The following is a 13438-nucleotide window of genomic DNA, read 5'->3' as shown; positions in this document are numbered from 1 at the left end:
ACTTTTATTGGAAGTTGAACAGGAAAACATGTGTTCCTTTTCCTCTCCCCATTGTTCACAACTGCCTCTTGCTAAAAGAGAAGCGGTCAATGTGAAAAATCAGTTGCTGAAGCAGATAAGGTCAGCTTTTGTAGACTTTTTACAGACAGGGCTAGTGAATCTGGCTATGGTGTGAGAGAGGATTTCTGTACCACTTTCATGCTTTCCTGTGGTGAATATAAGTACTAAAAGGAGCTGGGGTTATCACAGCCAAGGCATCTTTAAGGATAAACCAGCCTGACATGAAAAAAAAAAATCTTTTCCTGACATAGAAATTTTGAGAAAGCAAACCAGCCTGTAGTTCTATGTTTAGGCTTCCTATTGAGGAATGGAGACGATACAGAGAATGAAATTAGGTCACTGATTTAAGGCCACACTACACCTTCTTTACTTTCTGTTATTAACACAGTTGTCTGATTCCTGGAAGTAGCCCATGACAAGGACAGAGGCCCTAGTTCCAGGAAGAGGAAGTCAGGCAACTCCCAACAGAGGGAAAAAGAAGCGAATCTGCTTGTACTCTCAGAACTGCTGAAAAAGAGAGGGCTGAGGAAAACAGGCTAACTGACCAATTTCTCCTGCATCTTCTTACGAACAGAAAACATGCAGGATAGTGTAAATCAATAAAATCAGAACATACCCTCACACCAGTACACAATAAACTTAAAACGGCTTGAAGACTTAGAAATATGACACCATAAAACTCCCAGAAGAGAACATATTAAAAACATTCTGATATAAACTGTAACAATGTTACAACAATGCCTTTGGTCAGTCTCCCAAGGCAATAGAAATAAAAGCAAAAATAAATTGTACCTTATCAAACCTACAAGCTTTTGTGCAGCAAAGGAAACCATAGGCAAAATGAAAAGACAACCTATGGATTGGGAGAAAATATTTGCAAATGATGTGACCAACAAGGACTTAATTTTTAAGCAGCTCATACAATTCAGTAACAGCAACAGAAAAGCCAAACAACCCAATCAAAAAATGAACAGAATACCTAGACATTTCTCCAAAAAAGAAGTGCAAATAGCCAGTAGGCACATGAAAAAGGTGCTCAACATTGCTAATTATTAAAATGTAAATCAAGTTACAATGAAGTACCCACCTGACACTTGTCAGAATGGCCATCATCAGAACACGCACCCCTTATGTTTTCAGCAGCACTGTTTGCAATAGCCAAGACATGGAAACAACCTAAATGTTCACAGGCAGATGAATGGATAAAGAAGATGTGGTGTGTGTGTGTATTTAGCTCCTTTTATCTCAGCTCCTACACACACACACACACACACACACACACACACACACACGCCCTAAATGGAATATTATTCAGCCATAAAGAGATAAATGTTTGTCCCCTTGAATTCCATAGCCATGACTACTTCAACTAGACCATCTCCTAGACTCTCCTTGTCTAAGCTAATTTTCAATCTTCTATAGTTCCAACTTCTCATCTGTAATTCACATTTTCTCACTCTTGTTTCAGCCAAACACAAATAAACTTTGAATTAACATGCGATGGGGAAAACACTTGGTCATCCCAGTCTTTTCTTAACAGTATTCACAAGCCCTAGGGAATCTTGAATTAATCTTTTATTGTCTCATCTAAAACTTTTTTTCCTGCCTTTAGCATCTCAAACATGACTGGCTACTCTCTTTCCTTAAATTTGTCTTCTTTTTCTCAGACTTTTAGTTTCTTCTCCTAGATGATTGTGCAAACTGAAGTTTTAACCACTCTTCTCATTGTTCCAGCTTTTCCTTTTTTCAGAGGCATCTTAAGAAATTCAACTTTCTAGGCCTCATTTTTTCTTTCCTTCATGGTGAAAATCCTACTCTTCTTTTTCATAGCAGGTCTGGGAACAAAGAGCCAGAACTAGGTGTTGGTTAATCCCATTACCCACTTTGAAGTCTCAGTCTGTCTCCACCAACTCAGGCTCTGAACTTTGGGATCTGCCTGCTTTATTTTATTCGTAAACTCAAAGAGGGAGGTATGTATTCAGTTGTTGTCCAGAGCCTCAACTCCATGTATCCCTTGGGGCTGCTACACTTAGATGGAATAGCTTGCTACACCCAGATAAGTTGCTGGAAAAACCTGTTAGACCTTTATTAAGTTAAAAACATAGTTAGTATGGGGGTGAGGGAACACATGTATACCTGTGGCCGATTTATGCTGATGTATGGCAAAAACCATCACATTACCATAAAGTAATTATCCTCCAATTTAAATTAATTATAAAAACATAGTTATATCTAGGATTAAATTTAATAAGAAATGTGAAGTTTAATAAGAAAATATTAGAAACTTATTGAGCAGCACAAAATAATATTTTTGAAAAAATTTAGAGGCTGTGCTGTTGTGTCGGGTTTGGTTGGAGAGGCAAACACCAGAGAAGAGACTGATTTTATTAACCAATGCCTGAGCAAATTGAGAATGAACATAGTAGAAAAGCAACCTGCTCATGGACTAGATCACCTTAATACCGTAGAAACACTAGTTCTATCCCGGTACTCTGCTTTAATCAGGCAGCCATCTGGGTCCCTGAGAAAGTTCCTGTACAAGGAGCATAGGCCATGCAGCACCTCTAAATCCTAGATGCATCTAAGTTATCTGAGCCATACATGTTCCATTGCTTTGGACAACCTAAGTTATAATGGTTAACAGAAGCTCTCATATCATTAGGTTGTAAATAAGCCACTAACTAGTCAAAATAAACTGCAACCAAACTTTCTGTCAGTCCCATCTCAAATTCCCCCACCTTTATTAAGCTAATCCTAGTAACTGCAAGAATGAAACAATAAGAAAGAAACACTAGTCCAGAAGAACAAACTATAAGCTACATAGCTGGGTGGCAAACTAGCCCAGCAAAGACTTATAGCCACTTGTTTATGTTGTTCAGATCAGTTCAGTCACTCAGTTGTGTCTGACTCTTTGCAACCCCATGGACTGCAGCACGCCAGGCTTCCCTGTCCATTACCAACTCCTGGAGCTTACTCAAACTCATGTCCATTGAGTTTGTGATGCCATCCAACCATCTCATCCTCTGTCGTCCCTTTCTTCTCCCTCCTTCAATCTTTCCCAGCATCAGGGTCTTTTCAAATGAGTCAGTTCTTTGCATCAAGTGGCCAAAGTATTGGAGCTTCAGCTTCAGCATTAGTCCTTGCAGTGAACATTCAGGACTCATTTTCTTTAGGATGGACTGGTTGGATCTCCTTGCAGTCCAAGGGACTCTTCAAGAGTCTTCTCCAACATGACAGTTTAAAAGCATCAATTCTTCGGCCCTCAGCTTTCTTTATAGTCCAACTCTCACATCCATACATGACTATTGGAAAAACCTTAGCTTTGACTAGATGGGCCTTTGTTGGTAAAGTAATGTCTCTGTTTTTTAGTATGCTGCCTAGGTTGGTCATAACTTTTCTTCCGAGGAGCAAGCGTCTTTTAATTTCATGGCTGCAGTCACCATCTGCAGTGATTTTGGAGCCCCCACAAAGTAAAATCTGTCACTGTTTCCATTGTTTCCCCATCTATTTCCCATGAAGTGATGGGACCAGATGCCATGATCTTAATTTTCTGAATGTTGAGTTTTAAGCCAACTTTTTCACTCTCCTCTTTTACTTTCATCAACAGGCTCTTTAGTTCTTCTTTGCTTTCTGTCATAAGGGTGGTGTCATCTGCATATCTGAGGTTATTGATATTTCTCCCGGCAATCTTGATTCCAGCTTGTGCTTCCTCCAGCCCAGCATTTCTCATGATGTACTCTGCATAGAAGTTAAATAAGCAGGGTGACAATATACAGCCTTGACATACTCCTTTTCCTATTTGGAACCAGTGTGTTGTTCTGCCAGGAGCCAGCATGGGGAATCCCGTCCGTGGCAAAGGTCATGAGGAAGAGGCCTGATAGGCAAAGGCAAGATCAGGCCTCGAGGAAACCCCCCTGGGCCTTCTCGAGCATCTACCCCAAAGCCAGAATCTGTCTGTCTTATTATTTTGTGACTTTCACCAACGTTTCTGACATTAACAGGGGCTATCCCCGACCCCCTTTCTCTGGAAAAAGTTAACTTAGAGCTCCAGTTAACAGTCTCCTGCATATAAAAGGAGTGTCTCAGCTCAAACCCCTCTGATGGCTCTCTAACTTGCCTGACAGGTTTACCCAGATTTTCACAACTACCCATGTGATTGTTTACAGCCCCCCAACTGTGAGAGGCACGAGCTTAAAACAACATCTTAAAGATATAGAGCCCATTTTAAGGAGCTAAGAATTATATTGGTGGAGGGTTTTCATTGTTGAGTTAATGACTGCCACCAGGCCTCCATATCCTTTATCTTTTAGGCACCTGGAGGATATTAATCAATGTAATTGGGATGTAAAAAAAGAATATAGTAGTTTTGATGTCAGCAATACTAGACTTTTGAGTTAATGAATTTTCTCTTTGTTATAAATCACTGTACTCCTCTTTCTTGTTGTAAATTGTTGTATCCTTGCTATGTAAGAATGTAACCTTAATTAGTGCTTTCTGAGAGTGGCACCAGACTTTAGTAAGAACAACACTTTAAGGGCATATAAGTTTTCTGGTTGACGGACCCTTATCAGAAAAGGGCCATAAAATGCTAATAGGCCTCCTGGCCAGAAGATGATGTAAATCACCTAAGACCTGTGTATAAGGCTAGGTATGCAGAGATAAAGCCTGGTCTTGATAAGGGTCAGGGCTGCTGACCCTGCATGACTTTGTATTATCCATTGATCTCTATGTACAAAAAGAGTATAACAGCTTTCCTGGAAAATAAAGGATGAACCAGTTTCTAAGAAATCTGGCTTCCCCCGTGTCTTCTTTTCTTTCTTACTCTATTTTCTGGCTGATTCCCATCTGGAGCATAGAGGCTCATCATGTCTACTTATTTGCCTGGGCTTATAAGACCCACTCGAGAGGGAGCCCAAGATGGGGCACCCTCCACTATTCAAGCGGGCGCCTGTGGCCTTACACAGACGGTGTATGTCTCTTGTCTGAGGCTTGATGGCTTTCTATGTAAACCAAGGAATACAGCCTCTTTCTCTCCTCTATTCTCTTAACTGCAAACTCTTTCCTTATCTCTCTCTAAATCTATATATCTCTCTCGCCACACCATCCCCACTTCGAATTACCCTGGATCCACTGGGGCTGGACCCTGGCATTGTTCTATGTCCAGTTCTAACTGTTGCTTCTTGACCTGCATACAGACTTCTTAGGAGGTAGGTCAGGTGGTCTGGTATTCCCATCTCTTTCAGAATTTTCCTCAGTTTGTTATGATCCACACAGTTAAAGGCTTTGGCATAGTCAATAAAGCAGAAGTAGATATTTTTCTGGAACTCTCTTGCTTTCTCAGTGATCTGACAGATGTTGGCAATTTCTCTCTAGTTCCTCTACCTTTTCTAAATCCTACTTGAACATCTGGATGTTCTCAGTTCACATACTGTTGAAGCCTGGCTTGGAGAATTTTGAGCATTACTTTACTAGCGTGTGAGATGAGCGCAATTGTGCAATAGTTTGAGCATTCTTTGGCATTGCGCTTCTTTAGGATTGGAATGAAAACTGGCCTTTTCCAGTCCTGTAGCCACTGCTGAGTTTTCCAAATTTGCTGGCATATTGAGTGCAGCACTTTCATAGCATCATCTTTTAGGATTTGAAATAGCTCAACTGGAATCCCATCACCTCCGCTAGCTTTGTTCATAGTGATGCTTCCTAAGGCCCACTTGACTTCGCATTCCAGGATGTCTGGCTGTAGTCCAGTGATCACACCATCGTGATTATCTGGGTTTTGAAGATCTTTTTTGTACAGTTCTTCTGTGTATTCTTGCCACCTCTTCTTAATATCTTCTGCTTCTGTTAGGTCCATACCATTTCTGCCCTTTATTGGGCCCATCTTTGCATGAAATGTCCCCTTGGTATCTCTAATTTTCTTGAAGAGATCTCTAGTCTTTCCCATTCTATTGTCTTCCTCTGTTTGCATGGATCACTGAGAAAGACTTTCTTATCTCTCCTTGCTATTCTTTAGAACTCTGCATTCAATGAGTATATCTTTCCTTTTCTCCTTTGCCTTTTGCTTCGCTTCTTTGCACAGCTATTTGTAAGGCCTCCTCAGACAACCATTTTGCGTTTTTACATTTCTTTTTCTTGGTGATGGTCCTGATCACTGCCTCCTGTACAGTGTCATGAACCTCCGTCCATAGTTCTTCAGGCACTCTGTCTATCAGGTCCAATCCCTTGAATCTATGTATTGTTAGCAAGGTGATTGTACAGATGTGATCACCATGTACAAAGAAGTGGTTTCCTGGGGGCATACCAGGCTCCCTCCAGGGATATAGTATGCTACTGAATGGGGGACTGACTAATAGTGCAAAAATGTCATCTGTTTCCAAATTCATAGTAGTTTTGAAATCTATATATGTAAATCCTTGGGTAAAAGGAACTAAACACCCCAGTTTCACTTTTCCTGCAATTTGTGCAAATTCTGAACTTCATTACCCAATGTGCAGACTTTGGCCCCTTAGATATTTTCTATAAGAAATTTAGTCTTGTTCTGATTTCATGATCTTGAGTAATTTTTGCTGATAACCGGAGGATAAATAAAGGAAATTACATGAAGAACCATAAAAGTCCCTGTCTTATCACTGGCTCTCTCCTCAGCTTTCAGAAGCATATTATCTTAGCCCCCTGAGAAATGCAGTGTGATTTTCCAGACCAGAATGTACTTCCCATGGGAGGGAGCTCTGCATTTTCTAATAACCCACTTACACTCCATCCCCAGATTCTCAGTTCAGTTCAGTTCAGTTCAGTCGCTCAGTCATGTCCAACTCTTTGCGACCCCATGAATCACAGCACGCCAGGCCTCCCTGTCCATCACCAACTCCTGGAGTTCACTCAGACTCACGTCCATCGAGTCCGTGATGCCATCCAGCCATCTCATCCTCGGTCATCCCCTTCTCCTCCTGCCCCCAATCCCTCCCAGCATCAGAGTCTTTTCCAATGAGTCAACTCTTCGCATGAGGTGGCCAAAGTACTGGAGCTTCAGCTTTAGCATCATTCCTTCCAAAGAAATCCCAGGGTTGATCTCCTTCAGAATGGACTGGTTGGATCTCCTTGCAGTCCAAGGGCCTCTCAAGAGTCTTCTCCAACACCACAGTTCAAAAGCATCAATTCTTCAGTGCTCAGCCTTCTTCACAGTCCAACTCTCACATCCATACATGATCACAGGAAAAACCATAGCCTTGACTAGATGGACCTTAGTAGGCAAAGTAATGTCTCTGCTTTTGAATATGCTCTCTAGGTTGGTCATAACTTTTCTTCCAAGGAGTAAGCGTCTTTTAATTTCATGGCTGCAGTCACCATCTGCAGTCATTTTGGAGCCCAAAAAAATTAAGTCTGACACTGTTTTCACTGTTTCCCCATCTATTTCCCATGAAGTGATGGGACCAGATGCCATGATCTTCGTTTTCTGAATGTTGAGCTTTAACCCAACTTTTTCGCTCTCCTCTTTCACTTTCATCAAGAGGCTTTTTAGCTCCTCTTCACTTTCTGCCATAAGGGTGGTGTCATCTGCATATCTGAGGTCATTGATATTTCTCCCGGCAAACTTGATTCCAGCTTGTGTTTCTTCCAGTCCAGTGTTTCTCATGATGTACTCTGCATATAAATTAAATAAGCAGGGTGACAATAGACAGCCTTGACGTACTCCTTTTCCTATTTGGAACCTGTCTGTTGTTCCATGTCCAGTTCTAACTTTTGCTTCCTGACCTGCATACAGATTTCTCAAGAGGCAGGTCAGGTGGTCTGGTATTCCCATCTCTTTCAGAATTTTTTTTTATTTGTTTATTGTGAGCCACACAGTCAAAGGCTTTGACATAGTCAATAAAGCAGAAATAGATGTTTTTCTGGAACTCTCTTGCTTTTTCCTTGATCCAGCAGATGTTGGCAATTTGATCTCTGGTTCCTCTGCCTTTTCTAAAACCAGCTTGAACATCAGGAAGTTCACGGTTCACGTATTGCTAAAGCCTGGCTTGGAGAATTTTGAGCATTACTTTACTAGCATGTGAGATGAGTGCAATGGTGCGGTAGTTTGAGCATTCTTTTGCATTTCCTTTCTTTGGAATTGGAATGAAAACTGACCTTTTCCAGTCCTGTGGCCACTGGTGAGTTTTCCAAATTGCTGGCATATTGAGTATAGCACTTTCACAGCATCATCTTTCAGGATTTGAAACAGCTCAACTGGAATTCCATCACCTCCACTAGCTTTGTTCATAGTGATGCTTTCTAAGGCCCGCTTGACTTCACATTCCAAGATGTCTGGCTCTAGATTAGTGATCACATCATCATGATTACCTGGGTCGTGAAGATCTTTTTTGTACAGTTCTTCTGTGTATTCTTGCCACCTCTTCTTAATATCTTCTGCTTCTGTTAGGTCCATACCATTTCTGTCCTTTATTGAGCCCATCCTTGCGTGAAATGTTCCCTTGGTATCTCTAATTTTCTTGAAGAGATCTCTAGTCTTTCCCATTCTGTTGTTTTCCTCTATTTCTTTGCATTGATCGCTGAGGAAGGCTTTCTTATCTCTCCTTAACTATTCTTTGGAACTCTGCATTGACATGCTTATATCTTTCCTTTTCTCCTCTGCTTTTCACCTCTCTTCTTTTCACAGCTATTTGTAAGGCCTCCCCAGACAGCCATTTTGCTTTTTTGCATTTCGGTCTTGATTCCTGTCTCTTGTACAATGTCATGAACCTTATTCTGTAGTTCATCAGGCACTCTATCTATCAGATCTAGGCCCTTAAATCTATTTCTCACTTCCACTGTATAATCATAAGGGATTTGATTTAGGTCATACCTGAATGGTCTAGCGGTTTTCCCTACTTTCTTCAATTTGAGTCTGAATTTGGTAATAAGGAGTTCATGATCTGAGCCACAGTCAGCTCTTGGTCTTGTTTTTGCTGACTGTCTAGAGCTTCTCCATCTTTGGCTGCAAAGACTATAATCAATCTGATTTCGGTGTTGACCATCTGGTGATGTCCATGTGTAGAGTCTTCTCTTGTATTGTTGGAAGAGTGTGTTTGCTATGACCAGTGCATTTTCTTGGCAAAAGTCTGTTAGTTTTTGCCCTGCTTTATTCGATATTCCAAGGCCAAAATTGCCTGTTACTCCAGGTGTTTCTTGACTTCCTACTTTTGCATTCCAGTCCCCTATAATGAAAAGGACATCTTTTTTGGGTGTTAATTCTAAAATTTTCTTTGTCTTCACCTCTAATTAAAACTCCAGTCTTAAGCAAATTGGCCAAAATGATTCTGAAGTTTACCTAGAAGAGAAAATAGACAAGAATAGCCAAGAAGAAACATCTCTGGGGATCCAGTGGCTAAGACTCTGCGCTCCCCATGCACCAGGCTCAGATTCGATCCCTGGTTAGGGAACTAGATCCCACATGCTGCAATTAAGAGTTCACATGCCACAATTAAAGACCCTGCATGCCACAACTAAGACCCAGCACAGCCAAATTAATTACTTTTTAAAAAGAGAATAGCCAAAAAGATGTTAAAATAGAAGACTCTCTATCCTATAATACAAGTTACATAATTTAAGAGTCAAATGGAGGGAGGGATAAATCAAGAGTATGGGATTAAGAAATAAAAACTACTATACATAATATAGATAAGCTGCAAGGATTTACTGTATAGCACAGGGAACTATATTCAGTATCTCATAATAATGTATAATGGAAAATTATCTGAAAAAATCATATATATATAAACAACTGAATCACTTTTCTGTACACCTGAGACTAACACAATATTGTAAACCAACTGTACTTCAATTTAAAATTTTTTCTTAAAGATGGATAGACTAGAACTTAATAGAAAACCCATAATTAGGGCTTCCCAGGTGGTGCTAATGGTAAAGAACCTGTCTGCCAATGCAGGAGGCTTAAGAAAACCCATAATTATATTCAATATGTTAGAATTTGGTACATTATAAAAGTGACATTTAAAATAAGAGACAAAATATTTGCAAGTCACTTATAACTGATTTCTATTCAGAACATATTAAGAACTCATAGTTCAGTGATAAAAAGATAATTAACCCGGTTTAAATATGAGCAAAGGATCTGAATAGACATTTCTCCAAAGAAGATATATAAATGTTCAATAAAATACATGAAAAGATACTCAATATCATCATTAGTCAATGGACTAATTAGTTCATGGAATTCTCCAGGCCAGAATACTGGAGTGGGTAGTCATTCCCTTCTCCAGGGGATCTTCCCAACCCAGGGATTGAATCCAAGTCTCCTGCATTGCAGGCAGATTCTTTACCAGCTGAGCTACCTGGGAATCCCTCATTAGTCAATATGGACATGCAAATCAAAATCACAATGAGACATTACTTCATATCCACTAAGATAGTTAAAATAAAAAAGCACAGTCTTTTACAAGTGTTGGCAAGGATATGAAGAAATTGGAATTCTCATACATTGTCAGTAAGAATGTAAAATCATGCAACTGCTGTGAAAACCTGTTTGGTAGCTTCTCAAAATGTTAAAACCAGAGTTACCATATGACTGAGTAATTCTACTCCTATGTATATACCCAAGAGAAATAAAAACGTCCACACAAAAACTCGTACATGAATGTTCATAACACAGGGCTTAATACCTGTCAAGAACTCAGTAAATGCTTGTTGAACCAATGAAGAATTTAAGAGGCTATAGGAATGTTTTATTCAGAAAGATCTGTTGATAATTTATATTTTTGAGATGTTTTATAACACAGTAAGGAGCTATCTGTAATAGTTTGTGACATATATGTGTTTTGATGTGATGTTGTTATCAGGCCGACTCCACTAAATCCCAAGTCCCTTGAAGTAAGGACTCTGCCTTACTTATCTTTTTATCTCCTCACAGCATCCAGCACACTGGTTTCTGTGCAATAGATACTGGTAATGATTTATTAATTTAGAGCAGATTTAGGAAAGGCTAGCCTTAGAAAGAACCTCAGATATCTAAACTATTGCTGTAATTAACTTCTGAAGGAGAATTGGGTTTCTGTGTTTGGCAATAATGTTGATGCAGGCCAGCCTGTTGTCTGTGGAAACATAGTCTAGGGTTACTAGAAGCATTAATGGTAGAGAGCTCCTCAGAAGTTACTTGTCCCCTTGCCTCCAGAAGGCTCGAACACTTGAGGATTTCCATTTTTACCGTATTGCTTGATTCTTTGAACAAAGAGACAACACCTGTTTGTGGACAGGTATTCTTGGTGAGAATGTGTGAGATGCTAGTGAAGTCACTGGCAACCAGCATCCCAGGCTCATCTCAGAGGGGCATCGTGCTCATCATTTCTCTCGTCTTTTTCAGCACCCGAGAGATATCTGCAAGCCAACAACAGAGAATTTAACAGTCTGTTTGGATACCCGGTGAGTATATGGTCTCTAGCTATTTCAAGAGGGGGCTGATGTTTTCCTCTAATATTCCCCATTGTCAGTGAGGCAGGAAATTCCTTGTAGATGTAAATCCTACAACATAGGTTCTACTTTCTTTCAAGCTCCTGTACAATGAGGGCTGGTGCAGTGAGGGCTCAGAAACCAAATTAATCCAGTGACCTAGGCTCAGGGGAGGATGTGTCTCAAATTTTGGTTTTATATATAGCTCCTCGAAAAGAAATACTGTAGCTTGAACAAATGAAAGCATAGTTTCATAGTTTTTTTTTTTTCACTTAGACATCTCTCTGTGATAGTACATGTAGACCTTCCTAATTTGTTTAATCAGTTCAATTCAATCGCTCAGCCATATCTGACTCTTTGCGACCCTTTGGACTATAGCCTGCCAGCCTCCTCTGTCCATGCGTTCTCCAGGCAAAAATACTGGAATAGGTTGCCATGCCCACTGAATCTACTTTTTTACTAAACTAGGATATTTGAAATTCTGAATGGGAAAAAAAATTATACTTCTGTTAGTAAACTACTAAATAAATATATACCCGAATGAGTTCCATTAATATATTCAACTGAATTACCTTTTGCAACTGAATAATATGAAAACTTTTACTTCATTTTATACTTACAGCTTCTAAGCTCTCTTTTTTCATATTCATTGAATCTAGATGTTGTTTAAGTGTATCTAATTCCTAAGAAGAAGGGGAAAAAGCAAATAAATATGCAAATTACAGTAAGAATAATCTATTTATCATTTCAAATACGCATGTGTCAAAGTAAATTTTGTAAACACTTTCAACCCATATCTTACGATTTGACTAGAATTTATTAACATTCATTATTTCTGTTTTGCAAATTTATTTCATCATTATTAAAAATCTTACATGATCAACCTTTTAAATACTTTATGAGTTTTTAAAAGGGAGTCAGAACTTTTCACAGTGAATCATCGTGTTCTGAGAATATCAAATATCAGAAGACTTTAAATTAATGACATTACTATTTAAAGTTATAATTTTTATTTGATTTTTTAACCACATTTCCATATTTTTTTATTATTTTCTGTTAAGGCCAAGACCTATAACAATTTACATGGTACACTCTTAGGGATAAGACTCTTCAACTGTTTACCATTGATCCTTGAATATAACAGGTTTGAACTGCATGGGTCCACTGACATACAGATTTTTTTTCAAGAAATATGTACTATGGTACTACTCAGTCCAAGGATGGCTGAATCAGTGGATGTGAAACCCCAGATACTGAGAGCCAACTATAAATTATACACAGATTTTAAACTGCACAGGTGTTGCTGTGCTTAACACCCGAGTGTTTCAAGGGCCAAGTAGACCCAATTCAAAAACCCTGTGCAATATTAGCTATCAGTTCAGTTCAATTGCTCAGTCATGTCTGACTCTCTGTGACCCCATGGACTGCAGCAAGCCAGGCTTCCCTGTCCATCACCAATTCCCAGAGCTTACTCAAATTCATGTCCATCAAGTTGGTGATGTCATTCAACCATCTCATCCTCTGTCATCCTCTTATCCTCCTGATATTAATTCATTTAATAGCAACATAGTTTTCCATTGTATCAATATACCTTAATTGATTTAACCAGTTTCTTAATGATTAACATTTTAAGTGTCTCCGTTTATATCCAGGTGCCCCCTCCAAAAAATATTTCTCCAATGTTTTGCTGCAATAAATGGTCCTAAATGAACACCATTTTAAATGCCATATGCTTTGCTACATTTGTGTAAATATACTTTAGGAGAGTTTCCTAGAAGTGAATTGGCCAGATCAAAAATGAAACACATTAAATATTTGATACATATTGCCAGATTGCCCTCTAAAAAGGTTATATCTATTTATATTTCTATCTATAGCAAAGACTTCTACTTCTCCATATTCCTGCCAAATTGGTATTGTCAGTCTTTTTATCTATACCAGA

The 13438-nt window shown here is 39.3% G+C and overlaps 1 protein-coding gene across 1 annotated transcript in view; it reads left to right on the top strand.

Moving 5' to 3' along the window:
* The window catches only part of LOC138433493 (phospholipid-transporting ATPase FetA-like), a 124764-nt gene that overhangs the window by 40836 nt on the left and 70490 nt on the right, over positions 1-13438 (top strand). Inside the window, exon 4 of the mRNA XM_069576255.1 lies at positions 11411-11469. Within this exon, the coding sequence (XP_069432356.1) occupies positions 11411-11469 (59 nt within the window). The remainder of the gene's footprint in view (positions 1-11410; positions 11470-13438) is intronic.

This window comes from Ovis canadensis, chromosome 2 (assembly GCF_042477335.2).
Source record: "Ovis canadensis isolate MfBH-ARS-UI-01 breed Bighorn chromosome 2, ARS-UI_OviCan_v2, whole genome shotgun sequence".
NCBI classification, from domain to species: domain Eukaryota; kingdom Metazoa; phylum Chordata; class Mammalia; order Artiodactyla; family Bovidae; genus Ovis; species Ovis canadensis.
This window is presented reverse-complemented; position numbering and strand designations above follow the sequence as displayed.